The sequence below is a fragment of the Tripterygium wilfordii genome, chromosome 6 (assembly GCF_013401445.1).
Source record: "Tripterygium wilfordii isolate XIE 37 chromosome 6, ASM1340144v1, whole genome shotgun sequence".
Taxonomy (NCBI): Eukaryota; Viridiplantae; Streptophyta; class Magnoliopsida; order Celastrales; family Celastraceae; genus Tripterygium; species Tripterygium wilfordii.
Window position 1 is genome coordinate 215091 of NC_052237.1, and position 26632 is coordinate 241722.

The following is a 26632-nucleotide window of genomic DNA, read 5'->3' on the forward strand; positions in this document are numbered from 1 at the left end:
TTGGGCCGAATGGGCCCTATTCAATTCAATGGGTAAATTAATAGGCCTGACATAACAGGTTACAAAGGAATTGGGCCGAATGGGCCCTATTCAATTCAATGGGTTCATCTGCCGTTTCCAAACCCTCCAGATTCGTGTCCACCGAAATATTCGTCTTCCTCATTCTCTCTCTCCCTCTCAGGGCATCGGCAACGTCCTTCCCTCTCTCTTAACTGATCAATGGCGGCGAGAGGTGGTGCGTTGCTTAAATACCTCAGAATGCACGTAACCGCCGTGCCCCAAAGCCCTTCCCCTAACCCTTGTAACGGGAGCAACCTTTTCTCGCTCTCTTTCAGTGCGATACGCCGCCGCTTCTCCGAGGAGGTCAAGGGCTCTTTCCTTGACAAATCTGAGGTCGCAGATCGAGTCGTCACCGTCGTCAAGAACTTCCAGAAAGTTGAACCCTCCAAGGTCATAGCTTTATTATTATAGCTTTTATTATTTTTCTTTACCTATATACCGTGCTTCGTCACATCACAGGGAATGAAAGTTGGTGTAGACGTGTAGTGAATTTGATTGTTTTATATCTTTTGCACATATGGGATTATACGCCCCCGGCTCTCTTTTTGTTTATTGGAAAAAAAAAATGAAGAAATAAATGTGCAATCTTTTTATTTCGATTTCTGAGGAGATGAAAGTTTTTCAGAGTTTAGTAGCAGTTGATCCTTCCGAGCCCCGAGGTGGGGTTTTGGGCTTCAGATGATTATTTGGTATGCCATCTGCTTGAGAACATTTTAGGAAGTGAGCTTGTAGGAAGCTTCCGATTATGTATTCCATAGTTTCATTATGAATGGTTTGGTTTACAGAAATTTTCTTGCCTTCTCATGGATTTGTTCCTTTATTGGATTTGGATATTAAAGTGGTTCCATTAGGTTTTATCATTTTCTGAAAAACATCTTTTAGGTACTGTAGAGTGTCTCCTTGAAATTAATTATGATGCTTGGCAGACTTTTGATTGTGATGCTGTTCTAATGGACTTCACATGGAGAGATCTCAATACATTTGATGTTGGTGCTTTGAGTTTTTGGTCTTAGAAAGAAACAAGGTTTATTATGGATTCATAATTTAAACTTCGAAGTTTCTTATTGATGTCAGAAAATCATAGGAGATGAAGTTTTGGAATTCCATAGGTGAAAAAAAGGTACAGAATGGATGTCGAGAACTGTGTTATCCGATCTTGTGGTGTTGTCGAGTTGAGCCTGGAATTCAGAATCTCTGATTTGCAATTTGCATGGAGGATGGCTCTTCTTTGTTAATAGTATTATTTGTGGGTGGAGACTCGGGAGGAACTCTAGGGCTAACAATGACTTGAGGTGGTTAGAGAAGGTTTCAGAAAATGGAAGGAACTGAGGAGTGAGGACATCTTGATTGAATATTTACTTGTTTTTATTGTATGAAGGATAATGATGTTCTTTGTGCATCTCCTTATTCTTCTAATAAATGTTTTTTTCCATTCCAATAAAATAATGATAAAAAACACACTGTTATTAACGAATGATATAACATTATACTAACACTGGGAAGCTTAGTTTCTTGGTGGATGTTTTGATGATGGATCCTTGAAAACCTTTTGATATACTTAGTTGATTGGCTCTGATTACTTGGGCCTTTGTTGAGTTTATATTGATGTTCTTCTTTTTAAATAGAAAATAAGTGCATTGATTAGGGCACTGAGGCAGTAACACCAGATAGAAGAAACTAAGGAAAGATCCTGCTTCCCTTTTTCACCGAAGTTGTATGCATCATTTATCTAGAATTTTTATTTATTTATTTATAGTGTTGTGTTTACTTTTGTGCGTCATTTAGGGTTGGACAGAGTGAACGAAACAAAGTGACAGCAGAATGGAGTATGTAGCTTTTTATTGACAGCAATGACTGGAACACCAATAAATAAGTCCAGCCTAGGTTCATAGCCAAATTTGTTGTCACATAAGCATTTTTTAGTTTAACCTTCCATTTTTTTGAGCATCTTAGTTTGACCTTTTATTCATCCACCCTTCTCTCTCATTGGTTTGTATTTGTTCGAACTTCGAATATGTTTTGTTCCTCAAGCCTTTTGCTAGAGAAAATATTTCCTGCCATATGTCTGTCATGGCTTCAACTCCTCTTTCAATTAACCTACCTTTGTTTTTTGAACGATGCAGGTCACACTAAATGCCCATTTCCAGAATGATCTCGGGTTAGACAGTCTAGATACCGTGGAGATTGTGATGGCACTTGAAGAAGAGTTTGGATTTGAAATCCCTGATAATGAAGCAGATAAGATCAATTCCATTAATCTTGCTGTTGATTTCATCGCTTCTCATCCTCAGGCAAAGTAGAGCAGCAGTATGAAGTATGAGTTTAAAATTTCCGCTCTTGTTTCCTTCCTGTTCCTCTGGGTTGAAAAACGTCTTAGATACCTTTAATTTTCTCTTTTACGAATCTTGATTGGAGACAATTGCATGTTTGCAGACCAAAACCTCTGGTTGTAGCTACTTTATGACACACATCTCATTTCAATAAAATATTGTAGGTCATTGCTTTTTATGCTTTTGAAAGTTGAAAGAGAATGCAACTTCTCTTAATTGTACCTTGTCTATTTTATAGAATTCTGTTTCAATAAACAATAATGTTGTAGCTACTTTATGACACACATCTCACACTATGATACTCCCACTGGCAACCATCTAAGCAAAATAAATCTATTAGAAAACCTATCCTTAACCCCATTTTAGTTTATGGTCATGTCGGAAACGAACTTTTTTGAAAATGTAGGTGAAAAAACCCCCCATCATCCCCTCCGAGCAGCAGTCTGACTGTTCATTCGTGGAACTGCCGCTGGTTGCTGTGCTTGCCCAGCACCCTCCTGCTCTGCCATATTCATCGCTTGGGTTATGGCATTCACGACTATTAGTCCAAGAGGTATCAAGTACATCCACTGGAAACAAAAGAAAATGCACAAGCCAGCACAAAAAAGGTGGAGGAGGAAGACGAGGTAAGAAAACAATTTAGCCCACAAATAAATACCACAGAGCACAAATAAAACACTCACGTATTTAGCCCAAAAGGACCTCTCTGGTGGTTTTACTATTTCACCTTCTCCAGTCTCCCCACCAAGTACTTCTTCAGAAAATATTGAAGCTCTGCAAAACATAAAGATGCGGAAAACTAATTATGCTTAGACAATATATAATTCAACCAAATGGAAGATATACAACCAGACATGATGGGATTAAGAAATGAATTCATAATCAATACTTTATGACCCCTCTGGAAAAAATGATATCAATGATCTCAACCAACTTCTTCCTTAAAAAGTGTCGAAATGAGTTGAGAGTTCCTATATCAAATGAATGGAATTTTTTTAAACGGGAATGGAGTTTTTTTAAATGGGAATGGAAAAGTTGCTACATCAAATTCATAAGATCACATAAGTTGATTGAATAGAAAAGATGGAATTGAATAGAATGCTCTAGTGCAGCTTCAGTACGAAAGACCATGTTTGCATCAGATGTAGACACAATACCTTAGTGCCTGCTCACTGTTCTTGAGAATTGTATGTGAGTTGAAAGACCATTTGGCAGGCTGAAAGAATGAAAAGGAAATATACATAAAAATAACACACAAGATTTCTGCAGTTAACATCAAAACATTGAGAATCGTGAATGAAAAGGAAACGGTCCATATTGACTTACAAGTTTCAATTGTCGAGGACATGAGCATGCCCCAGGGGAACCATAATTGACAGCCAAAATATTAACGCCTTCCTGCAGTCAATGATATCAAGAAGGAAAGATAAGAATTGAACAACTCTATAGGATCATTTAGACAAGAAATATCTCAACATCAGATTCACAGCAATTAAGACTATTTCTAAGTAGACCTTTCAATGTAACACCTTAAGCATTATTCCAATAGCCTGTAATTGGTTTCCTTGTTTGGTAAATTGGTATGCCAAGCAAGCTATACATATATACCGACTCAGTGTAAGATGTCTACATTAAATATCCAATACAGACCAAATATGCTAATCTGATATGAATATCATAGTCTTTGCTTCTCATGTTGTCCCTCATCCGGCCTACCAAACAAGGTAAATAGGGGTCTTAGGTTTTGTCAAAGTTTTGCACTGGCTGCCAAGTTACTGCAGCCCTCCTCCTTTGACCTAATTACCATGAGGTCCAACTAGATAAAGATATTCCAAAGACTCTGGTTCATTTCCATGCATGATGTGTGGTGTAGATCCAAAAAAAACTCTTAATATGTTACCTCCTGATCTCTATAAGATATTAGTTTGCAAAAAACACAGACAGCCTCGAGTACAATTGCATAAACTAAAAAGACTAAAAAAAACCTTCATCATGCAGGAGTAAATTACATATAACGAGGAAAAGACTGAATAATTCAGTGCCTATTAAAACCAAGTATTACCGTGTGTATAACAAAATGCTCATCCATTCCTTCTTGTGGAAGACATCTCTGGAATGAAAAGACAAAAAAAGAGTTGGTCATGTATAGAATGGCAGTTTATAGTAGTAATGACAATAGTAAAGAAGGCCAGATAGCTAAAACAATGAAAGAAATTCGATCATGCATATATACAAAGACGAGATGATGATGGGATTTTATCAGAATTTTTCATTAACACCACAAAACTTTCTTCAATAATATGACCAGATAAACATTGCAAATGGGCAAGGCACTTTTGGAAGTCCTCATAGAGAAAATCTCCAATGCAGGTAGCACAAACAGAAACATAAGAATTCACGAGCATATCATACCATTGCCCACTTTTTCTTGAACATCTTAGCAAGCTGAGTAAAGCATCAAAGACTATGAAATTAGCGGGAAACATATGAGCATTCAGAAGCATAATAATGTAGTTAACAATCAGCTTACTGCTTTCACAGAAGAGAAATGTAATCCCTGCCGGGAGGGTTCAAAACATTTGATGGAAGCCTTATCGTGTAGAAATCATCCCCTTGTAGCAGTTCCTGCAATAAAAGAAACATCATTTGGGAACAAGAATTTGTAACTTGAAGTATAGAGCAACAAAAAGGGAATGAATTGTTACCTTAAATTTCTCTGTATCCTCCTTTGTAAATGAATTCCTCAAAAATCGCAGCTTTGTTAGTGTCTGTTCAAAGCGAATTTGCATGTCAATCATGATTTCAATTGAAGTTTCCCAATTGAAATTAAGACTTGGGAAATGCCCACTAGCGTTTGTAATTTCAATTCACAAAATGATTCCTTTGGTTGCGAACACTAGGGAACAAAAGGGACTACCAACCTGGGCGCCAAATTGTAGAGGGCAGAATTTACAATCAAAGATTTATATCGTTGAGCCACCAACAACCTGTGTCCTGGACAGAAGAATCAGTATAAGAATGTTGCACCGGTGTGGTACCTGTCAAAGATAATCCGACGCTCAAGTTAGAATGATAATCGAAGGCCCCTTTTGAGCAATAATCAAATACTAAGGCAATGAATATAAACGAGTCCAAAATGTGGTTTAGAGATTGGGATGAAGATCGTGTTGAAGACAGAGTGCTGATGAGAAAATGCCACTTGAAGAGGAAATCATCGAGGAAATTCCGGGAGGAGAAGAAGATCCTCTCGTCTTGGCAGGCTTTTGTTATTTATACTCTCATGTTCCAGACACGTGTCTGGGCCATCATCGTTTAATCCTTACCAGGTTACCGTTAGAGACAAACCATACTTTTCCTATGATTTCGCTCTGACCCTTCTGACGCTACTCTATGATGGGACGCGGGGTGGCTCTAAGTGTCAAAGGCTAGACCTGTTGTGCCAACGGGTAGGTTGAGGATATCTTCTTGTGTCAGAGTCAAGTCACCCAGATCGCTTCCTGCAACACTCCAAGTATGTACACGTACGTATATACAATACGAGAGTCAGAGAATTAAAAAATGAGACCATGGCAATCTCAGGTCAAAGAGAAGGTAATGTCATTCTCGGTTTTGACGTTCTTTCAGATATTCGACAGCGTTGCTCTGGTCAAACCTGAACTAGACTTCTACTGTTGCTGAGCCCATGCTGTTTTTTGCCATTACAATTCCAGGTCTTGAGACGAGCAGAGAAGGTACCGCCTGGAGTGAAATCGGAGTCTCCAAAGGCATGTTCTAGGAGGAACTGGATCTTGGAGTCAGAATCTGATTCTGAGAACCGCTTCCTTTGAGAGGCAACGGGAGTAGAGGATTGGGCGGAGCTAGTGAGATCAGGAGAGCGACGAAGGGGCTAAGGCTGGGCTCCTTCGAGACCGAATGCCTCATCGTCAAAGTGAAGCTCATCGGACTGGAAAGCAATCAGCGGCAAAGCGAGTATGGAGAAAAGTAAGAGGAAGATCAATAGCAGTCGTACTGCTTCCATGGCTTTTGACTTCCCTTCTTGACCTACGTTGAGAGGGAAAGAAATGATGAGGACAATTTACACCCATTACTTAAAGTAAGCATACTTATTTTATATAAACCCCAACAAAAAATAACATTTATGAGTACACCCCAATTTCAAATTATTTTTTTTCCAAATTTTGTAGTCTACACCTCTTGCACAACAATAAAACCAGAAGAGACAATCTCAAAAAACAGAGCATACATGTATGCAAACACCAAAACATGAAATTTCCAGCTGAAACCCCAATACTAGCACAAACTGAAAGCACATCAACTATTGTGATGGCTGATGATTCTACAGCTTCAACTTTCATTTGTTTAAAAAGTTCAAAAGTCAAGACCCAGTACATTACATGGGAATGGCAAGTTGATTACTCTCAAAAAGTTTGTTCAATTCATGCAATTCACTACATCTCAACATGAAGGAATAGGAGCATCTTTTGCCTTGCACTATTGCCAATACCACAAAAGAAAGATGATCTACAACCATTAAAGAGAAGATGTCCATAACGTTCATAAGTACATATCTTGTTAGGTATTCTATGTAGTTTTTTGTCTCAAGTGTAAAGCTTGTCTCTTGTCAAGTGCTTGAATTGGATGCTTGCTACGGGCATTGTTAGGTCTTAATTAACCTTACTAGCAAGTGTACTAGTCGGCGACTACAGCACAATGATAAGCAAGGGTCGAATTCACAGGGACGGTGTTATATCTAATCCAAATGTATATTTGTATGTACGTATGGACAATGCAAACAAAAGTAAAGTTCAACTCAAGATTGTTTGGTTGGGTAATTAAACTAAGACAAGCAAATAGCAAAGTGTTTTTGGTATTTTCTTAGAATAAAGATGCAACTAATGCAAATGAGATGAATGAGATGAACACCAAGGCTTTGGAATCCCCCTTGGGAAATGACTTGCAATGACACAAATTCACACACATATTTGCTAATTCGGGCATAACGAATCCGTACCTAAGTCGGTTTTAGCGCACTTAAGCCAAATCTCCCTAAAATCGATTACTAGCCATCTTGTTGGTCTAGGTCGGATATTCCTAAATACATTCTAGCCATCTTATTGGTCTAAACATGCATAGGAATTCATGAAGTTCTATGGAGATTAGGATTCATACAAATTGTCACCTAATTAAAGGGAGACACATTCATAATCAAGTGTTTCAAGAAGCATAATCTACTTGACATATTATTGTCTAAGCATATTCTCCAAACAATTTCATCCAAAAACCTAAAGTGTTGGCCAAACACCACAAGCATGAAGAAATTGCAATCAAACATAGAAACACAAGATTTATACCCAAATCAACTCATATATATGTAAATCAAGTCATAAACAAAGTCATCAAACCCAAGGCTTCATCCTAGCCTTGGCAAAAGAGGTTTAGTTACACATAATAAGAGAAAAACACAAGAGGAGAGATGAGAAAATCATGAGTAAACCCAATTAGTTGAGTAAATCTAAGTTGAGCTGAAGAATCTCTCCTCCTAGCTCCAAGAGTCGCCTTCCCCCTCTGGTTTCGCTCTCCAGAAAATCAGTTCGAAGTCAAAAAGTTCCCTTGCGGCTCGAGCAATTCGCGAATTAAAACATCTAGAAAATTGCTTTGTGCGCCTAGGCGTGTTGAATTCACGCCTAGGCGCACCACGCCTAGGCGCACGACTAGGCGCAATCCTAGGCGTGCACCACTTCAATTTCAAGTCCATCTCCTGGACTGGGCGTGCAGGAGTGATTCTGGGCATGCACAAATATTACGCCTAGGCGTGGAATGATTCCAAAATCTCCATACGACGTCCGATTGCACGATTTTAGCGTCTACGGAAAGCTTGAGATGTCTAGTTTCCAATGCCTTTTATTTCGCTCGATTCCGATAAAATGACAAAAAGTTATAAGTATTTGAACACACGAAGGTCGGTGGACATTTCCTTCAATTCAGCCATTTTCTGTCGCTTTTCATCCAAACCACAATCAACCTATCAAAATACAAATCAACACATAAATACACTCATTATTTATCAAAAGGAAGCTTAAGAGGGGGAGATTTCTACCAAAAACAATAGGTATTATCATACCTATCAGGCATAACTACTTACCATTGCATTCCAAGTAATTGAATTCCTCTGCGGCATTCCATCAAACACAAGACGAGCATACTCTAAATCATCACGCAGAATAAACTCGTTAAGCAAAATGTTCCACGAAGCAACATCTTTGCTCTCCATATGCCTAAACGCAAATTCAGCCACCCAACTTCTCCATTCATGCTATACATGTCAATTACAATTAAACCATTCCCGACAAGCCAAGTAAACCTCTTACATGTCCACCAGCCAACAGAGCAGCAAGTGCTGAATGGCTATCAGGACTGAAGCCGAGAAAAAAGGTGCATCAATTAAACACCATCAAAAGCCCTATCTCTGTTAGTTTAGGGTTAAACTAACATGTTCATTGTCAATGTTCTCCTCTCCGTCGAATGAGGGTTCTTCATCATCAACTACTGGTTCGTAGTCCCTATCGTCTCCGTCCGACGTCCCCATTACTCCGATGAAGGCTCCGTCGAAGACGCTGTCGAACACTTCGTCGTCTTGGGGGGTGATGGGTCTGGCGTTGTAAGGGAAGATGAAGAGTGAAGGGAAGAAGGAGAAAGAAGGGAAGGAGAGAAATGATATGTGGTAGGGTCAAAAGAAATAGTGAGGATAAAAGAAGTTTTTATTATTTATTATTATTTGGCCAATTGTAAATACATTGAACCACGAGGGTATAAATGTATAATAAAACGGAAGGAAACAACTAAATAAGCGAAGTCCTCGCAAATCTCCAAACCCTAGAAATCTAGAGCTGGAAATACATTCTCGCTCTGCGAGTGTAGAGACTGAGCTCGGAACGGGACGGGAGAGTTAGCTCTAGAAAGAGAGAGCAGAGATGGACGCGATGAGAAAGCAGCTCGATGTTCTTATGGGGGCAAACCGCAACGGCGATGTACGGGAGGTGAATCGCAAGTACTACGATCGTGATGTATGTCGTCTTTACTTGGCCGGCCTTTGCCCTCACGAGCTTTTTCAGTTAACGGTATCCACTATCTACCTCACATCGTCTCTGGATTAATTATGATGACCTCTAACTTGCCAATATGAACGAACTGATCTTCGTTTTAGATTTATTTTCTTTTAAGAATCTTGTTTTATCTTGTCTAATTGTCTCTTGTTTTTTTTCCCCCTCTTCTCTTGTGGTCGTATCAGAAAATGGATATGGGTCCATGCCCTAAAGTTCATTCCTTGCAGCTGAGAAAGGAGTATCCTTTTATACACCCTTTGCTTTAACCAGAAAGAATTCATTTCATACCTATCCATCAAACATATGCCCTAAAGTTTATGCCTACGCTTTGGCAGGAAAATATAGAAAGTTAAGTTTGTAATTGGTCCTTTTGAAAGTGCATGCAGGTGGTGTTTTCAGCGGTTCTCTTCATAGTTTCCGAATGTTGTCTTAACTCGTCTTAGGTATGAAGAAGCCAGGGCAAAGGGTCTTGACAACTATGACAGGGATCTTGAGGATGTCATTGATAGACTTATTGTTGAGTGTGATAAGAAAATTGGTAGAGCTCTTAAGCGTCTTGAGGATGACGATGCAAAAGCTGCTATTGCAATTTCAGTTTCTGAGGTTACTCAGGTGATGGTCAAGTCTTACTTAACCTAACTGTTAATTCTTTTCCCTATGGCTACTGGTTCTCATTCTATATACATTTTCTGTGGAAAATTGCAGACAAACGAGGTTCTTGAATTATCCAAGCAGATTAAGGAGAAATTAAAAGAAGCTGATCAGCATGGTAAATCATACATGATGCATAGTATAGCTTTTCAATGCTTGCATTGTTGCTATTGAAACTACTTGCATTCCATTTTGTTATGTGGCTCTTTGAAGTTTGGATAGATTAGTTATGTTCGGGTAATGATGGTGTAAATCATGACTTTTGGTTGCCAATTGCTGAATGTTTCTAATAGTGTCTTGCTGGTACGGCAGAATCTGGAAAAACTCATGATATGATAAACAGATAAAGGTGTTGACTTAAATCCTAAAGGGACTCCATATTTTGCTCTACTAACTGGGTGGCAGTGGACTGAAGCGGATAATTTTAGAATGGTGCATTAGAATTGATTATTGAACAATGCATTGTCGCAATTATCCCCATCCAAACTCTTTGTAGAGAACTTTGACTGCATTCTACTCTCCTTGAGATAAAAAATTGTGTTGAACTTTTCAAATGGGAGTGAGTGCTTTAATTGCTCTCTTTCCTTTTCTGGGTAAAAGCTTTGTCTCTCTCTCTCTCAGGCTGCTTCTCAGCTTATCTTTCGAAACATGAAGATGTTTGGCTCCTTGTATATATACCATCTAAGTCATATTTAACAATTTTGCTTAACTAAATGTTGATGTCTGTAATAGGACTTTTAATTATATAAATTGTTGCTATGATTTTGCAGACCTTGAAGGCAAGACGGATCTTAAGGTTCGAGCTCTGGAAATTTTAGATGAACTGAGAACCAAAAGGGCAGACAAACAGGTAGAGGATGGTTTTCCATTGCCCATTGAATAGTCAGTGTAGTATCGTTTCCATGTTCTGTTTAATACTTAATGTAGTGACACTGTGACTTCCATGCTTCCACTTTCTTTTGAATTAGTCTATACTCCTTTTGGATGCCTTCAATAAAGATAGGGCATCTTTGCCCCAACCGTTGCCAAACCCACCACAGTTAGCACCATTGCCGGTACCTGCTCCTGATGCTCGTACGCAGGAAATGATAAATGAGAAGCTGAAGAAGGCCGAGGATCTTGGTAAGACTACCATTACACAATCTCGTTTAGTTTTAACTCGTGCGTATTGCACTAAGAAAGTTCAAATCAAATGTTGTGTCTCTTATGTGTGCTTTGTGCATCTGGGATGATGGCCCCTTTTTATGTGCCTATTCTTCAGGTGAGAAGGGGATGGTGGATGAGGCTCAGAAAGCATTGGAAGAGGCAGAGGCGCTTAAGAAGGTGTAATTTTTAATCTCTTTGGTGATGGTGTTTCTCCATGTTCTTGTTTTAAAGTTACTTTCCTGGTTCTGCTTCCAACCTCATACTTTATGGTTTTCTTGCCCTTAATATTTGAATAACAGTTCTTTTCTTTTGATTGCAGCTACCCGCCAGGCAGGAACCTCCTCTGGATTCCTCTAAGTATACTGCTGCTGATGTCCGCATTGTGAGTATATTTTCCAATGAGATATTTTATTTTGTTCTGCTGCTTTAATCATCAAGGAAAGGACCATGATATGGTTTAGGGTTTAGGGTATGGTAAAAGGAAAGTGATTTAAGACCCAAGGCCCTGGATAAGCAACTCTTTTGCTCTTTCTGTGGTTTGACTTCTATCCCGTTTACTAGCTTTGAAATTTTTAGTCACACATGCAGCTGTGGCAAATCCTATATGGTTGTGTATTGAGGTCCTCTTGTGGTCCTTCTAATTTGAGTGTACTTCATTCTGTGTTTCTAATCCTCATTGGGCATTTATGTCAAGAAGTGCCGAGAGATCATGATTTTAGATGGCTGTTAGTTTCCTAAGGATACGATTTTCCTCTTTTTTTTTTTTTTTTGTATTTTGTTGAAATTGATGTGTACAAATGTAGGAAGCTTAAATATGTCAAGCATAGTTGGAGAAAATCATTCTGAAAAATTGATCAAAAGCTGCGGGTTTGTCATCTCTTACTTATATAGTATCTACTCATTTCAGACTGATCAAAAGCTGCGGGTTTGTGACATATGTGGAGCTTTTTTGAGTGTTTATGACAGGTATTGTTTTGGTCTTTTTTCTCAATATTGCAATTTTTTCGAACTCTTGAGGGCATCAAAAATTAGTATTTGGGGTTTAAAGTCTTCAGCGTTTGACCCGAATGTTATACCTCCTTGTTACCAGCAGGCTTTTGGGCCCAGTTTTACGAGGATAACTTATTGCAGCTAAAGAATGTGCGTTTTTTTTTTTTTATTGTTTTATATGCTTGTAGATCATGCTATTGTTGGAAAATTGTGGGGAAATTTACTATATATGTGGTATTTTCGCTTGTATTTTTTTTGGTGAGAAATGAGTGGAAAATTTTGAACTTTTGCTGTTATTTTCAGTGATCGTCGTTTAGCAGATCATTTTGGAGGGAAGCTTCATTTAGGGTACATGCAAATCCGTGAAAAACTTGCTGAACTTCAGGTAAGATAAATTTTTGGCCTGTCATTGTTTATATATTTTCATGAGGTGATGTCAATCACATTTTGCACAAGTCCAGAGTGTAATGGAAATCCACATAGTAACTCCAAATACTTTCCATTAGGAATTTACATAACTGAACCATGAATTTTGGGTACTTACCAAAAAAATAACCAAGAATTTTGGGATCAAGTTTTTGATGATGATGAGATTACAATGAAGGTGCAAAGTGACTAGGGATTGTAAAGCAAATGTCAATGGAAAAGAGATATCATGAAGATATTGTTACCCCTGTTTGCTGATGGGGATTATTTAAGTCGGCTCATATATACTTAGATCACAGGTTTTAGATTGTTGCTCTTGTGCTTAGTTGTTAAATCCATCTCATTCACTCTGAGATTCTTAAATCACTATTATTAATTGGTTCAGGTGCTGGTATAATGTTTGACATTCTCAATTATTATTGCGATCTGTGAGTTATTCTAACCTTGGTGACGACTGATCTTTTCTAGTTGATTTATCCTTTTTGTGGATGTAAGTTCCAAGGATTGATAATTCTCCAGAGTCAGAAGGCCCTTTTATTTACATTTCGGATTTGTATATGTTAGATGTCATGGTAAGTATCCGGAATGCATGCCAGTTGCATGAAAAAGTTTAAATTAAATACATTTGGAGACAACAGCCAAATGTGTATAGCATAAAATAAAATAAGTAGGTTGGATTTTTGGAGAGATGGTTATTTTAAATATTGTTGACCTCTTTAAAGGACTTGAGTTATTGGTCATATATCAATTTTTTCAATCTTTGACTTTGTACATCAACACATTATTCTGTGGGCCCTCGCTTCCTGTCCTTTTGTTTTTGTGGATGTGCTTGTTCTTAGCTATAGAGAGGGTGACTCCTTTATTTTTATTTAGTTGTGTTATTTCAAATATTGTTGACCTCTTTAAAGGGCTCGATGATAATATATTATTGTACTTATGGATAGGCACATGCCAATATAGGATCAAATGCCTTCTCCGGGTTTTCGCTTTTGTATCCTGAAACATTTCATGGCATCGAAATCAATCCTATGTAGGGAGGCTGGGCGAGTAACCATGTCGGATATTTGTCATTGCTGTATTTATCAGCTTGAAGCCTTGAACCATCAGATTATGTACAACTGATTTATTCTTGAGACTAGTAGTTTCATGGTTTTATTGTTAGATTAATAATAATGCCCACTTTTTGGATCATTTCTCCAAGTAGTTTCCCAAACGTTTTAATTAATTTGACTCATCTGAAATGGTGTTTCATGCATATAATAACTGGTTTTTAGTAGCATTTTCTTGGAATCAATTTTTCAGGAAGAGAGAAACAAGAGCAGCAAAGTTGATCGCCACGATGATAGAAGGTAATGAGTGATATAGGTGGTGTTCTCATTTTATTTTGTTTATCAAATACTTCGATATACGTATGCGACGCTGCGTACTTCATATACTTCTTTATTAGTAGATCAAAGGAGAGGAGCAGAGAACGTGAGAGAGAACCAAGTAAGGATCGGGATCGAGGAGATAGCCGTGAACGGGTTAGGGATAGTGATCGCAAGAGTAAAGATCACAAGAGTAGAGATCGTGACAGGCATTACGATCGTGATCGTGACAGGGAATATGAGCGGTCCCGAAGTTATGATTCAAGAAGCCGTCGCAGGTCACGCTCCCGGTCTAGGGAGCGCTCTAGAGATTATGATCGCCACAGGTAGCTATATAATCATAGTGATGGTTCCCTTTTCTTGCTTCATGAAATTGCACGTGTTGACTATGCTTTTATATCAGAGAAATGAAGCTTAAATTTTTTCTGCGATGGATATATATGCATTTCATGTGTCAACGGCTTTTCATGATTTTTGGTTAACATGTGGTCCTGAGACTTGTCATACCAGTTAAAATGATTTTTGATTATTGGTTAAGATGTAATTTACTAAGATGGCTGGAGAAATAACTTGTTGTCTCCTCGTCAAGTCTTGAACCTACACTTGTGGAAGTTTGAGATCTCTTGCCTTTTACTCTACTCATGGTTTCACTCGTGTTGTGCCAACCTTTTTCAGTACTATTCGGTTATGAATATCAATGAACCTGTTGTTGTTATGGCTCCTTATCAACCCTTGTTTTTTTGTTGTTGCATTGTTGATTAATCACTTAGTAATGGTAAGATGTGAACGGTTCAACCACTTGTGTTCTTTAATATTTGATGCATAGTGTTCATATATGCATGCGGGAAGTTTTCGCCCCGGACATCTTCAACGGTCATCCCAACGCTTTTTTTGATTTGAAATATCTCTGATATTTTGTCACTGTTTGTTCTCAGGCGCTATGATCGTCACTAGATGTGGAATGGTGATGCTAGATGATTGGCAAAAAAGAAAATGATGTTATTTAGGTGAGTGAAGTCATGTAGGATGGTGGGTTTTTAAATGTTTAGTTTTGGAGTTGTCCCTGCCTGTATTACCTGAACCTGATCATGGTGGATGTTGCAACTGCTGTGTAGGTAGGTTTTTCTTGACAGGTGTGCATTATATTATGCTTTTTAAATTCATACACTGATGGCTCTGGATCATGCCTTTTATGTATTCCTCAAATCCAAGTACACTTACATTTCTGCCCTGTAGATGTTTATTTTGTTATCTTTTTATCAGTTGGATAATATTTGCTCCTACGATAATAAAATTATTCTTAATTAATGAAAAGTGACATTAGGTTTGTGATATCCCAAAATAAAAAAAAAAATGGACAATTAAAATGGGACAGGGAGTACTACTTGAGAGCATGTTTAGATTGAGGGATTTGGGGAAACGAAGGAGAAAATTATTTTTTTTTTTAATTTTTTTGTTTGGATAATTTATAAAAAATTTAAGGGGTGTAATTTGAAGGAAATTAAGAGTATTTTATTAAAATTCTTTGTTCTCTATAATAGTCATTTAATGAAACGAATGGATGATTAATTAAATTATTTATAAATTAAAATTTTATTTTATCTGTATACATTACATTGTAATATAAAAATAAAGATAAATTAATAAATTAAATATAAATATAAAGGAAGGGAAAAATTAATAAACTAAATATAAATATGGAAGAGGGGAAAGTATCATTCATTTCTTTCACTCTTTCAAATTCTTCAATCCAAGCATGTTAAACAAAAAAAAAAAAATAATAATAATACTCACCAAGAGTAAAAGGAGTTGGTGGGCTGTACTTACAGCGCTAGAAAGTAGAAACAAACGGCAAAGACGGACCCGGCCCAAAATAGTACAAACCAGCCCATAAACAAAGCACATCATATTGAACGGTGAACACAAACGCCACGTTAAATCCCCAAACCATGGCCTTGAGCACCAACCCGGTCCGACCAGGATTTAGAATCCTGATCACCATCAACGGCACCACCAGGAGGACAACACCTGCATCGCGTTGAACCTCACGGTGCTGACTGAATATAGGGTTCCTAACCCTGCCCTAGTAGAGCCCAAAGAAGGCCACAGAGCTTGCGTACGGGATCGACCTGTAGAGGCTCAAGAGGGGGAGTAAAGGTTCCAAGAGGAGGCCGTACTGGAGAGAGTTGAAGAAGGGGAGAGTGAAGGAAACGGCGGATATCAGGCGGTCACTGGCTGGTGTGGCGGAGTATGGCATGCGGTTGATTTGAGGTTGAGAGGCAAGGGAGGAGTGAAGGGGCAGTTATGGTTGTGGATGGGTTTAAGCATGGTGGGGCAGAGAGGAAAGGCAGAGGATGGCCATCGGAGGACAGGAAGAGGAAGAGCGCTTTAAGTCTTTGTGGAGGGGACTTTTAGATAGATAGATAGGTAGGTAAATAGGAAATGGTAATGTGTTGCTGACATGGCTACAACAAAAAATGGAGCTTCTCGTTTTTTGAAAAGAAAGAAATGCTTCAAAAACCAGGGAAGTCTTTGGACTCGGTTTAATAATTTTTCTAAATACATCTCAGCTTGTCTTATGAGGTCTATTTTTAAAGTTGGTTCCATCTGGTAAGGTGTCCTGTAATGTTGTAATGCACCAAGTTTGGAACTTGGATGAACAACCTCATGGCTTGATGAATAATAAGACTTGGGCATTGGATTATTCCACTCTCTTGTTAAAACCAAACAAAATTCCTCACTTCACTTTAGAATTTAAATTCCCACGCTCAAAGTCTATTACCATGAAGAAGGGATCTGTGTGCAGTGGTCAATGCTTAAATGAAAACAAGATTTTGCAGTCACCTCTCTCACCAATTTCAAAGCTTGGCTGTTTCTGCACTGTTTTCTTTTTCACTAGGGATATGATATGCTTGAGGAGTCACGCCAGGTCTAAAACTCCTTTGCTTTTCTTCTCAGCTCATTTAACTCTTTCTCAATCTCGGAATCTCTAAAAGGAAATCCTGTGTTCGAAGCCACAGCAGTTCTCCCTGGTGGCAGCTCTCCTTTCTGCTAAACCAAACCAAACCAAACAAATGTGATTAAGGAGATATATTTGCACATATATGTTATATATATGTATACGCATGGTTATCAAGGTTATTGATGGCAACACTGCTTTTGGGGATTATAAATTGCATTCGAGCTCAAAAGGTCTTTTATCCAAATGGCACATCACTAGAGTAGATTTCTTTCAATGAAAAACCCAGTTTAGGAATAAGTCACCTCTGCGGAAATTTCATAGTGTACTGCAATTTTTGTATTTTTAGCCAGTCCAAAATAAAACAGTCCATCTCACTAAGAAGAATGTCTAATTAACAGGCTGCTAAATGAAGAAACATTGATTGACAGAAGAAAATACTATTGGAAGAGCATGTGCGCATGAGTAATTGAGTATGTTTCAATGTGCGGGCATATGCCTTTGTCTTTTATTCGTATAGGTAACATCTAGTCCCGAACACAACTAAGATCAGTAAAAGTACCTTTGAGCTCCCGGATAATTCTTTTTTCAATGTTGCTAGATCATCATCTACAGAAGAGCTCTCCAACAATGCAAACTGGAAAGAAGGGAAAAAGAAAAAAAAAAAAAAAAAAAGACCCAGAGATGTCTCTTAGAAAAAAGTTTTGAACAAGAAGCCAACAAGTTGAAAGATTAATTCCATAATACATTAATTCATCATTAAACATGTGACGTTTCATGATTTTAACATTTAACTTTTCACCAAATATGCATCCACAAGAACCTTTAATTGTTGAAAGAAAATCTGCCTAAAACTCCTTTTGCAAATACGTAAGGATATTGTGATGCCTAACCAAAACTATCACCATGCCCAAAGACAAAGTATATGTCTTTTTAAAGGATAAAGGCTTAACGTACTTCAAATTGAGGAATCAACATCACTGTTAGATCAACCTAGAATACCTAGAACATAATGGCAAAATGCAAGCTTAAGCAATAGGAAAAGCATTTCCAAACGGAATTTCCTTTGCCTATCGTGATGTGCTTTGGCCTGTCTAATCTGTTACTACAGTATACTGAGAAGTTCTGGAAAACAGATAAGGCGACGATATGTTTTTCATATCTTCACCATCTTTGTTTTTCTGAGAGGACGACTAGGAGTTGGAGTCATTCCAAAATCTATCAACTTTCTTTTAAAGATGATTCATAACCACATGATTAACGTAATTTATACCATGTCGTAAGCAGGGCCCAAAGATAAGTGGCAGAAAAGTTAGTGTAATTAGTAGCACAACTAAAGCTAAGGAATATGAGAAGAATTTTACCTTCCCCTCAAGGTCATCGGTTGTCAATTGATTAAGTGCCTCTGCTTGAGACTCCATAGCCAACACTGAACACAAGAAAAGATTTACTAACTGCTAGACCAATGATTTGACAAAGAAAAAAAAGGCATGCATCTAAACTGGACATAGTTGAGACTAACCTTTTTCCTCCATCTTTTCAAAAGCTGAAAGAGCACTACTTGTGTTTACATTCCCAATCATTTCACTCACTTTTGTTGCAGTCCTAACATAAGACCAGAGCTAATAGCTCAGCATTATTAAATGAGATATCCAGTAGTGAGAAGTGAAAGTTAAATGCAAAAGGCTAAGGTGCGTACTTTGCAGACTGCGCACGTGCTTTGAGGGTATCTTTCTTCGACCTTGCTTCCTGTATCTTACTTTCCAGAAGCTGTCAAAAAAGGAGGAAAACTTATTGTACACACAACCCGCCCACGTATTTGTAAACGCACAAGCAACCAACACTTATTCTGGATAAATTAGCAACAGTAAAAGGCAATAAGAGTGCATTCTCGAAGAATGAATTGTAGCGGCACTGACAAAATGGTTGCAATATTGTGTATATCTGCTCTCCTGATAACATAATGAGGTGGTCGGAGAGCCTTGGGCACTGCACCCTAGTGGCAAAGTCACATCACCGCAACCTACAAGTCACAGCTTCAAATCCTGGAAAGAATATCTACATAATGTAGGGGGGATTACATTGTGCACATCTTGCCCTTCCCGGAACATGCCTCCTCTGCGACAGCCTTGTTGGGAAGATATAATGAGTTCCATAAATTAGGCCTACAGCTATTCTGACATTTCTAAAAGAATTACCAAAAGATATAATCACAACTATTCACTATTCCCTTTCATATCATTTTGAAGCACTTGAACCATCATCATTTCTTGATGTACAAGTATGCATACAAGAGAATCAAGAAAAAAAGCTAGTTGATGTGAATATTGCTTGAGCACTCCAGAAACTCAATCAATCAAGTGCAATATCAATCAAGTGGGCAACTTCCATGAATGATTATAGCATATACAAATGGCAGAGAAAGAGAAGCGAGATATCATCAATTGTGCCTCACATAGTCAAACAAAAAGAACCCACCCTTGTATTGGAGACAAGATTATCAACGATGCCCTTCTGCTGATCAAGCTGAGCCCTCATAGCATCTGCATTATCCTGAATCCAATAATCAGGATAAAAAAGAAAAATCTAAGATAACATTGGAGACATACCATCGCTCAAAGAACTTTCACAGTCTACAAACAATTGGAACTAAGCCAATTAGCATAGAAAAAAATAAAGAAAAAGCAATATCTCCAGGACTATTGGCGAGCAAGTTTATAAACAGTTCTCATGAAAAAATAAAATAAAACTGATAAAACAAAAGTGAACTAATTTTCCCTCCGTGCACCCAGTACTCCAGAAAGTTTATTTTCAGAGTAATATGAATTTATTTCTGCGGGTTCAGAAAAATGGAAAGACGCACATTTGTGCTCCCCCAATATTCATTTCAAGTTAAATTTATAAGTATGCAAACAAAAAGAACCTTTTAGATTACTTTGACTAAAAGAAAATAGTAAAATTTAATTAGACCACGTCAATGTATTGCTTTAATGAAGTGGATGCTTAAATCTGTCATTACCACGCCCAAAGTAGAATTACTTTGCTCAAAACAAGGACGTCCTTCTGGTATTATTTAGAGTGTGAACAACTGGACATCCATTACTCTAGTCCTAATAAGCTCAAAAAAAAATTGGAAAGTAGGGGGTTCCTGAACAACCAAGAGAGGTGTAGGCAAATAATTCATATAACAAATGCAAAAAAACATATATACACCAAAGCATGTCACGTAAACTTTTCATAAATCCTATTCACACATTTCATTCAAAATACTTTAACAGTTTTAAATATTCACTGAGAAATTTACAGCAAAAGATTTCCTCCGTTTAAGGGCTTCACGAGCAAGATCTTCATCCCCCTTCCCAAGAGCAAGTTGTGCCCTCCGATACCTATCACCAACCAATGCACATGAAAACATATTCCAGATAACAATACAAGCATTGATGTACAGTATCACTTAAACTTACCAGTCTTCAGAAGCTTGTTGTGAGGCTTTATATTTGTTCTGTAATTGCTTTTGAGAAGCCAATACCTTCAAAAATTGTTAAATATTAGCAACTTGGGAACTTAATACCTCCCCTGTCTCGTACAATTGGAGACTTATAGTATGAGACACAGAAAAAGGAAAACGAAAGATTCTGAGGGGGATGAAAAAAAATTGGAACCAGGTTATGAGCAAAAATTAAGATCAAACTCAACAACATAGACATACTTGTGCAGTAGCTTGCCGCATCTTCGTCAAATCCTCATTCATTTCGAGCACACTTTGTTCTAAGATCTTTTCAGGGTCCTCAAAGGAGCTTATAATGGCATTTGCATATGACTTTACTTGCACAAAGAAAGTATATCTAGCTTAAAACCTGGAACTCATGTAGAAGAAAAAAGAAATGTAAAAACAAGAAATTCACAACATCAATAAGAATGATAATTATACCTTAATTACTCTAGCAAATCGATCAAAAAGGTTCATCCTAGCACCAAGAGCACCCCCACCATGACTATTACATCTTAACTTATTGGAGTCAGCTAGTCGAACAGCAGCGACTTTCAGAGCCTCAACTACAAGAAAATATTTAAGGCTTTCATATTTCTGATTCCAACGAAGAGAAAGCCAACTAGCCAAGAGGATTGGAGAGCACAAAAGCATAGAAAATAATGCTATTATGCTTTATCTCCGCGCAGTAGATTCCAACAAACAAACAAAATATAAAAATTAAACAACAAAATAACAAGTCAGTCAGTGTGAACGACCATGATTGATAAAAATTGAAAGAGACCAGCAAAAGATAATGAACAGAAAAAAAAAACACATACCCCCATACCCGAAGAAAGTGGATTTGAAAGGTTGGGCCTTGACTATTATACATGGCCGGGCAGAAGAAGACGAAGAGGGGTGCAGGGTAGGAAAGGTTAATCCTGCAATTGGCGGTGCTTTCATGGCCATTTATCCTCTTGAATCGACAAACCCACGTCTCAATTTAAGTGCAGAAGATGAAAGAAGACGACTTGTTGACACCCACAAGCAAGCAGATAGAGGGACAAGAGTAATCGTGTTATGTTTTTCTCTTGCTTCGCTGCAGCTTGTGGTGAGGGACGACGAGCGATTTTTCTCTTTTACTTTGCGTTTTATATTCGAAAACAAAATTTTCCAAATAAAAGGAATATAAATAAATATTTTTTTATAAGCAAAAGAAAATAAATTAATATCACTTTTTTTTTTAGCACCATATTTGTTAAGGAGGTAACAATTAATGTTTTCTTTTGTTATTCTTAACACAAATTAACAGAATTTAGCAGACATCTCAAAAATATAATGTAAAATGACATATTAATACCACTTTTAAAACTGTTGGACATCTAGATCCACTCCAAAAAACTTTATCCCTCATAAGTCCATTTTTATTTTTTATAATAATTAAATCATTTAAATTTTATCTTATTCTTTTTTTGCCATTTTTCAAACAGGATTAGATCTAATATGATTTTCTCACTTGTTATATGCTACATCTCTCTTATCTCTCTACATATTCTCTCTACTGCATCTCTTTCTTATCACAATAACTTTCTCTCTCCTACTGCATCTCTCTCTCATCACAAACAACTTTCTCTCTCCTACTGAGTCTCTCTCTATACTACATCTCTCTTTACTGTGTATTTCTCTCTCTCTCATCTCTTTTTATGGCTGTTCGTTTTGATCCAAATATGACTGGGCATTATGGATCTCTATGAGGAGAGTCTAATGGTGATGGTGGTATTGCAAATTATCGTCGAAATCGGCCGGATCTGAAGTTTTTGTCCAAATTATAACACTGACCGACCAATGTTACTGTTTTGAAATAGTAACATTGACTGACTAATGTTACTATTTTAAAACGGCCATATCCGGTGACCGTTTTGGGCCTACCTGACTGGGCATTATGCGTCTCAGTGAGGGGATTCTAATGGTAGTGGTGGTATGGCGAACCGCCGCTAAAATCGATCGGATCTGCAGGTTTTCTCGAATAGTAACACTGACCTACCAATGTTATTGTTTTGAAATAGTAACGTTGATAACACTGGCCGATCAATGTTACTATTTAAAATAGTAACATTGACCAATGTTACTGTTTTAAAATGGCCATATCCGGTGGCCGTTTTGGGCTATACCTGGCTGAGCATTGTGTGCTTCAATGAGCTGAGCATTGTGTGCTTCAATGAGGGAAGTCTAATTGTGATGGTGGTATGGCGAACCGCCACCGAAATCGATCGGATCTGAAGTTTTTTCCAAATAATAACACTAGCCGACCAATGTTACTGTTTTGAAACAGTAACATTGGTCGAAACAACCATATCTAGTGACCGTTTTAGGCCGTACTTGGCTGGGCATTGTGCGTCTCAGTAAAGGAAGTCCAACGGTAGTGGTGGTGTAGCGAATCCTCACCAAAATCGACCGGATCTAAGACTTTTGTCTTATAGTGAGGGACTTCTGAACATCAACATCTCAAAATCCCATCAGTTCTAGAAAATTGTGAACTTTAATAACAAAACAACATGAAGAGAAGTCTCAATCGAGCAAACCAGATCGCAAGTGAAGAGCAGATTGATACCGCTTACAGTTAGAGGACGATGAAAGACTAGCGCTCCACGAGTCAGCATCCATAGCTTCTTGTATCTCAATTCAAGATACCAACCAAAGTTTAACTTTTTTTCCTAAATCAAAATAAATTAGAGAGCTTTTTTGTCTCGATCGATTCGATGAAGCTCGATCTTCAATCCAATTCAGTAAAGAGGAGAGAGTGAGTGAATATATAATTGTGAATTTCACCAAAATAAAAAAATTGTGAAATTTTCAACGAGAAGAAGATAAGTATAGTTATTGTGAGAGAAAAAAGACAAGGGTAAGAAATTAATTAATATACTAGTGGTACCTTAGATGGATAAAGTTTTTTTTGACTGGACTTAAGTGTCCAAACGTTTCATAAGTGGTACCGGCCTGGAATTTTCCCAAAATATAATTCCCAATATATATTGTTATTAATGAATTATGGAAATCCTATTATTTTTTCTCCAAAAATTTTTAAAAAATTGTATTATAGATTTTAGATAAAGTCCCTATGTTTTTTAATTGCTCTCGAATCCAAGATCACAACAACATGATGTTTAAAAATTGAATCAAAGTTATTTGAGTGATGTGTTGTGTCCTTCCTTATAATTTTGATAAGCAGCAAAATTATATTTATATATATATATATATATATATATACCAACGAAGCAAAAAGATGAACAAAAGAGCATCTGGTGGGATACAAGCAAACTAGAACAAGAAAAATAACAATGGTGCTCCCTATAAAATGTTGGGTAAGAAGTGACGTATCATGCTTATATTTTGTCAATTAGGCAGGCAAGCAAGCGGTCTGCAAATCTTTGTAGAGACGAATTGATGTCAGGTGGGAGGACAACACAACAAAGATGATTGAAAATCAATATGAAACACTCAGTCATTTGCTCAACCTTTGCACTGCCCCAACTGTGCCAGAAATTTTACAATCTAAGATCAGACCAAAACCCACGAGGTCGGAAGTTATTAACAAATGAGAACAAACAAGAACGCATGAAAAGCCACAAGACCATCGGTAATAATGAAAGCCCAAACAGTTTATCCATTTACAGACACAATACAACTTAGAAGTTGACATATATTTGTATTTTGTATGCAATGATGTACGATAGCAACAGAATATAATAAATCTCAAGCAAGCATATCGCTCAATACTGGCCATACTCGATGCCCCCTCTCCCACCCCATCTCTCTAAAAGACTAAAACTCTTCTCTTTGCCAAATTTTTTTTACTTACCCCACATGACAAGAATTCGGCCAAAAAGTTTCTACAACAGGCGAGCAAGCAACACATACTACCACCCACGTACAGTAGGATTGGCCACATAAAACTCTCTGCAGATATCGGCGGCAAAAGAAAGAAACCAAGAGGTTGATTGATATGTGTTCAACCTTGAAAAGAATTCTCGTTCCAACAATCAGGAAGCAGCCCTCAATAAGTCACCTTTACCAGTTTCAAGCTGAAGGTTTTCAGGTTGATTCTGCAATCAAATAACAACAAGTTCAACAAAATATCAGCAGCTCATAATAAAAGTAGTTGAAGAGGACTAAATACCACATCAATAAATTCAAGCTCAAAGGAAAAAAGAAAAGGGATAAACTCCTCACTATTAACTTGCAACTGGCAACTGCATGAAAGATTCCATCATAAAGAATAAACCATGAACAAATTTGAAGCCTCTTATAAACATAATTCATCGAATAGAACCTACATCTCCAGTTAAGTTCTAATGGTATTGATCGGCCACCACATTTGAAAAGAACGCGCAAATAACATACATTACAGAAAAATCCAATACAAGTATACAACCACCCCACAAAATAACATGTACAACTCCTATAATTTCCCACAACCACAATGCAAACTCCCAAACATTTGACACATTCCATCAGCATCATAGAGAAATTTAAGAACATTAAGGAAATGGTATCAATTCGGATTCTATTCCTGAAGCCAAATATGGCTATTTCTAACCATTGGCTCATCAAACTCAAACAACGGAAAATCATGTGTTGCCGAAAAAACAATACATCTTCAGGAATAAGTTTGACCCAAAATAAAAATAAATTGTCTTTTCTCTTTTTTATGCCAAAATCATAGGCGGATCTGCCACACAGAGGGAGCGAGACGAGACAACCAAATATAAAAAATCGTATAGCAATTAATCCTCTGGGGCAGTTGCAAGAGCACTACATTAATCACATCCACCCTGAATCAGTGAATCTCCAAATCTCAATAGATTTCATTTCAGAACACATTTCATTTCATCACATTTCTGCAGCTTATATAACTCTTCTAATTTAAAACACAAGAACAACAACAACAATAACAAACTAGAAATCAAAATGTCTAATCATGAAAGGGCCTATTTGAATTACAGTTCCAAATAAATGGAACAACTTATTGGGATTGGGATTGGGTGCAATAGCATAACTAAAGCAATTGGATTTCGCAACTTATCATCCACAAAAAGAATAAGCCAAAAATCACAAAGAGAGAATAATAATAATAAAGTACAAAAGGCAATAGATACCAACCTTGGAGCCCTCAGATCCCGACGAATCAATCCCATCACCGGGATCAACGGCAGTACAATCCGGCGCCGTTTCGAACAAAGACAAGGAGAACTGCTTGTCAACGACTCCAACGTCGAAGTAAATCAAGCCGGAGCTAGGGACGTCAACGCGTATACCTTTCACGGGGAACCACAAGAACAGCTCTTGCTGCGTCACGCCAGATAAATTCCCAATCTTCCCGAAACTCAAAGAACCAGTGATGTTGAAGTCGTAGTGGACCTCGTTCTCAAACCTGGCGTTGCAGGCTTGGGTCAGATTGATCTGGAACTCGCCCGCCGTTGGGTCGAATATAAATTGGGTTATACCATCGGGAAGAAGACCCATCGGGAGGCCGTTCTTTCGCAGGTGGTCGTAGATGGTGGGGGGCTGGGATTGAAGAGTTGAGGACGCAAAACAAATCAGCGTCAGAAGGGGAAGGGCGAAAAAGTGTGGAAAAGCGAAGGAAGAGGAGAGAAAGCGAGGGAAATTTCGATTCTTAGGAGGGGGCCCCATGTGCGAAATTCGAAGTTTCAGAGAGAGAAAGAGACGGAGAGTTTGGAAGTCGGATTGTTTTAAGGATGAAGAAGGTGTTTCAGTTATGGTGGTGTGTCGCGATATCAGCGAAGAAAAGCCAGAGTGAGGTGACTTACGACACGAGCAGAAGGGTAGCGTGGATTTCACGCGAAACTAATTAAAACTCAATCAAAATAACTAATTCGAATTAGAGTTAAAATTATCTTATCCCCCGGTGAGGTGATCATCAAGCATTCATTCATTCCATGGAACCACATAGAATCCGAAAAAAGGAGGAAAATTTTTTTTCACACAACTTCAAATATTTTTTGCATTCATTTTTCAGTTTTCTTTTTCTGTGCAAATAATTACACTCTCTGAAGATTTGATTCCAACATTCGATAAGAAAATAATGTAATATTGTAATGTAATGTAAT

At 37.8% G+C, this 26632-nt stretch overlaps 5 protein-coding genes and 1 pseudogene across 12 annotated transcripts; 2 read left to right on the forward strand and 4 right to left on the reverse strand.

Annotated features, from left to right (window-relative positions):
- Nucleotides 1-124: 124 nt before the first annotated feature.
- On the forward strand, nt 125-2566 carry LOC120000132 (acyl carrier protein 2, mitochondrial-like). Its single transcript, XM_038848028.1, has 2 exons — nt 125-450; nt 2184-2566. Exons 1-2 carry the CDS (start codon nt 220-222, stop codon nt 2358-2360), a joined length of 408 nt encoding a protein of 135 aa, XP_038703956.1. The 5' UTR covers nt 125-219; the 3' UTR covers nt 2361-2566.
- Nucleotides 2567-2675: 109 nt separating this feature from the next.
- Nucleotides 2676-6781, reverse strand: LOC120000037 (annotated as a pseudogene).
- Nucleotides 6782-9229: 2448 nt separating this feature from the next.
- On the forward strand, nt 9230-15353 carry LOC120000131 (putative RNA-binding protein Luc7-like 2). Of its 5 annotated transcripts, none has more exons than XR_005468573.1 (13): nt 9230-9508; nt 9679-9731; nt 9937-10105; nt 10199-10262; nt 10915-10994; nt 11113-11266; nt 11406-11467; nt 11610-11672; nt 12198-12256; nt 12584-12665; nt 13092-13134; nt 14009-14055; nt 14157-14208. XR_005468573.1 is itself a non-coding variant. In XM_038848026.1 (13 exons), exons 1-13 carry the CDS (start codon nt 9362-9364, stop codon nt 15025-15027), a joined length of 1245 nt encoding a protein of 414 aa, XP_038703954.1. In that variant the 5' UTR covers nt 9231-9361; the 3' UTR covers nt 15028-15353. The 5 variants fall into 5 exon arrangements, 2 of the variants coding, with proteins under 2 accessions (XP_038703954.1, XP_038703955.1); XM_038848026.1 differs by lacking the exon at nt 13092-13134 and adding an exon at nt 15009-15353 and having other exon boundaries at nt 9231-9508; nt 14154-14399; XM_038848027.1 differs by lacking the exon at nt 13092-13134 and adding an exon at nt 15009-15353 and having other exon boundaries at nt 9232-9508; nt 14157-14399.
- Nucleotides 15354-15904: 551 nt separating this feature from the next.
- LOC120000038 (protein TIC 20-II, chloroplastic-like) lies at nt 15905-16330 on the reverse strand. Its single transcript, XM_038847906.1, has 2 exons — nt 16251-16330; nt 15905-16151 (listed from the first exon to the last, which is right to left on the reverse strand). Exons 1-2 carry the CDS (start codon nt 16328-16330, stop codon nt 15905-15907), a joined length of 327 nt encoding a protein of 108 aa, XP_038703834.1.
- Nucleotides 16331-16745: 415 nt separating this feature from the next.
- Nucleotides 16746-21647, reverse strand: LOC119999331 (membrane-associated protein VIPP1, chloroplastic-like). Of its 4 annotated transcripts, none has more exons than XM_038846832.1 (11): nt 21352-21647; nt 20964-21195; nt 20742-20852; nt 20497-20561; nt 20337-20418; nt 19511-19585; nt 18732-18802; nt 18555-18637; nt 18397-18461; nt 17595-17669; nt 16746-17124 (listed from the first exon to the last, which is right to left on the reverse strand). In XM_038846832.1, the coding sequence occupies exons 1-11, from the start codon at nt 21471-21473 to the stop codon at nt 17005-17007; spliced, it is 1101 nt and encodes a 366-aa protein (XP_038702760.1). In that variant the 5' UTR covers nt 21474-21647; the 3' UTR covers nt 16746-17004. The 4 variants fall into 4 exon arrangements, with proteins under 4 accessions (XP_038702760.1, XP_038702761.1, XP_038702763.1 ...); XM_038846833.1 differs by having other exon boundaries at nt 16746-17121; nt 21352-21643; XM_038846835.1 differs by having other exon boundaries at nt 16746-17121; nt 20964-21088; nt 21344-21638.
- A 2466-nt stretch (nt 21648-24113) lies between these two features.
- LOC119999475 lies at nt 24114-26320 on the reverse strand. The gene is made up of 2 exons (XM_038847056.1): nt 25665-26320; nt 24114-24607 (listed from the first exon to the last, which is right to left on the reverse strand). The coding sequence occupies exons 1-2, from the start codon at nt 26193-26195 to the stop codon at nt 24545-24547; spliced, it is 594 nt and encodes a 197-aa protein (XP_038702984.1). The 5' UTR covers nt 26196-26320; the 3' UTR covers nt 24114-24544.
- Nucleotides 26321-26632: the final 312 nt, after the last annotated feature.

Bases quoted from the DNA above. Each gene is read 5' to 3' on its own strand.
- LOC120000132 (XM_038848028.1), top strand. From the start codon at position 220: ATGGCGGCGAGAGGTGGTGCGTTGCTTAAATACCTCAGAATGCACGTA. The intron at 451-2,183 runs GTCATAGCTTTA...TGAACGATGCAG, and splicing joins AGAAAGTTGAACCCTCCAAG to GTCACACTAAATGCCCATTT.
- LOC119999331 (XM_038846832.1), bottom strand. From the start codon at position 21,473: ATGGCCATGAAAGCACCGCCAATTGCAGGATTAACCTTTCCTACCCTG. The intron at 20,853-20,963 runs GTATAATTATCA...GTGCAAGTAAAG, and splicing joins GATTTGCTAGAGTAATTAAG to TCATATGCAAATGCCATTAT. The intron at 17,670-18,396 runs GTAAAATTCTTC...CCTTCTTTCCAG, and splicing joins CCGATGACCTTGAGGGGAAG to TTTGCATTGTTGGAGAGCTC.
- LOC120000038 (XM_038847906.1), bottom strand. From the start codon at position 16,330: ATGCCATACTCCGCCACACCAGCCAGTGACCGCCTGATATCCGCCGTT. The intron at 16,152-16,250 runs GTACGGCCTCCT...CTACTAGGGCAG, and splicing joins CCCTTCTTCAACTCTCTCCA to GGTTAGGAACCCTATATTCA.
- LOC120000131 (XM_038848026.1), top strand. From the start codon at position 9,362: ATGGACGCGATGAGAAAGCAGCTCGATGTTCTTATGGGGGCAAACCGC. The intron at 9,509-9,678 runs GTATCCACTATC...TGGTCGTATCAG, and splicing joins ACGAGCTTTTTCAGTTAACG to AAAATGGATATGGGTCCATG. The intron at 10,995-11,112 runs GTAGAGGATGGT...CTTTTGAATTAG, and splicing joins CCAAAAGGGCAGACAAACAG to TCTATACTCCTTTTGGATGC.
- LOC119999475 (XM_038847056.1), bottom strand. From the start codon at position 26,195: ATGGGGCCCCCTCCTAAGAATCGAAATTTCCCTCGCTTTCTCTCCTCT. The intron at 24,608-25,664 runs GTTGGTATCTAT...ATTTGATTGCAG, and splicing joins CGGGATCTGAGGGCTCCAAG to AATCAACCTGAAAACCTTCA.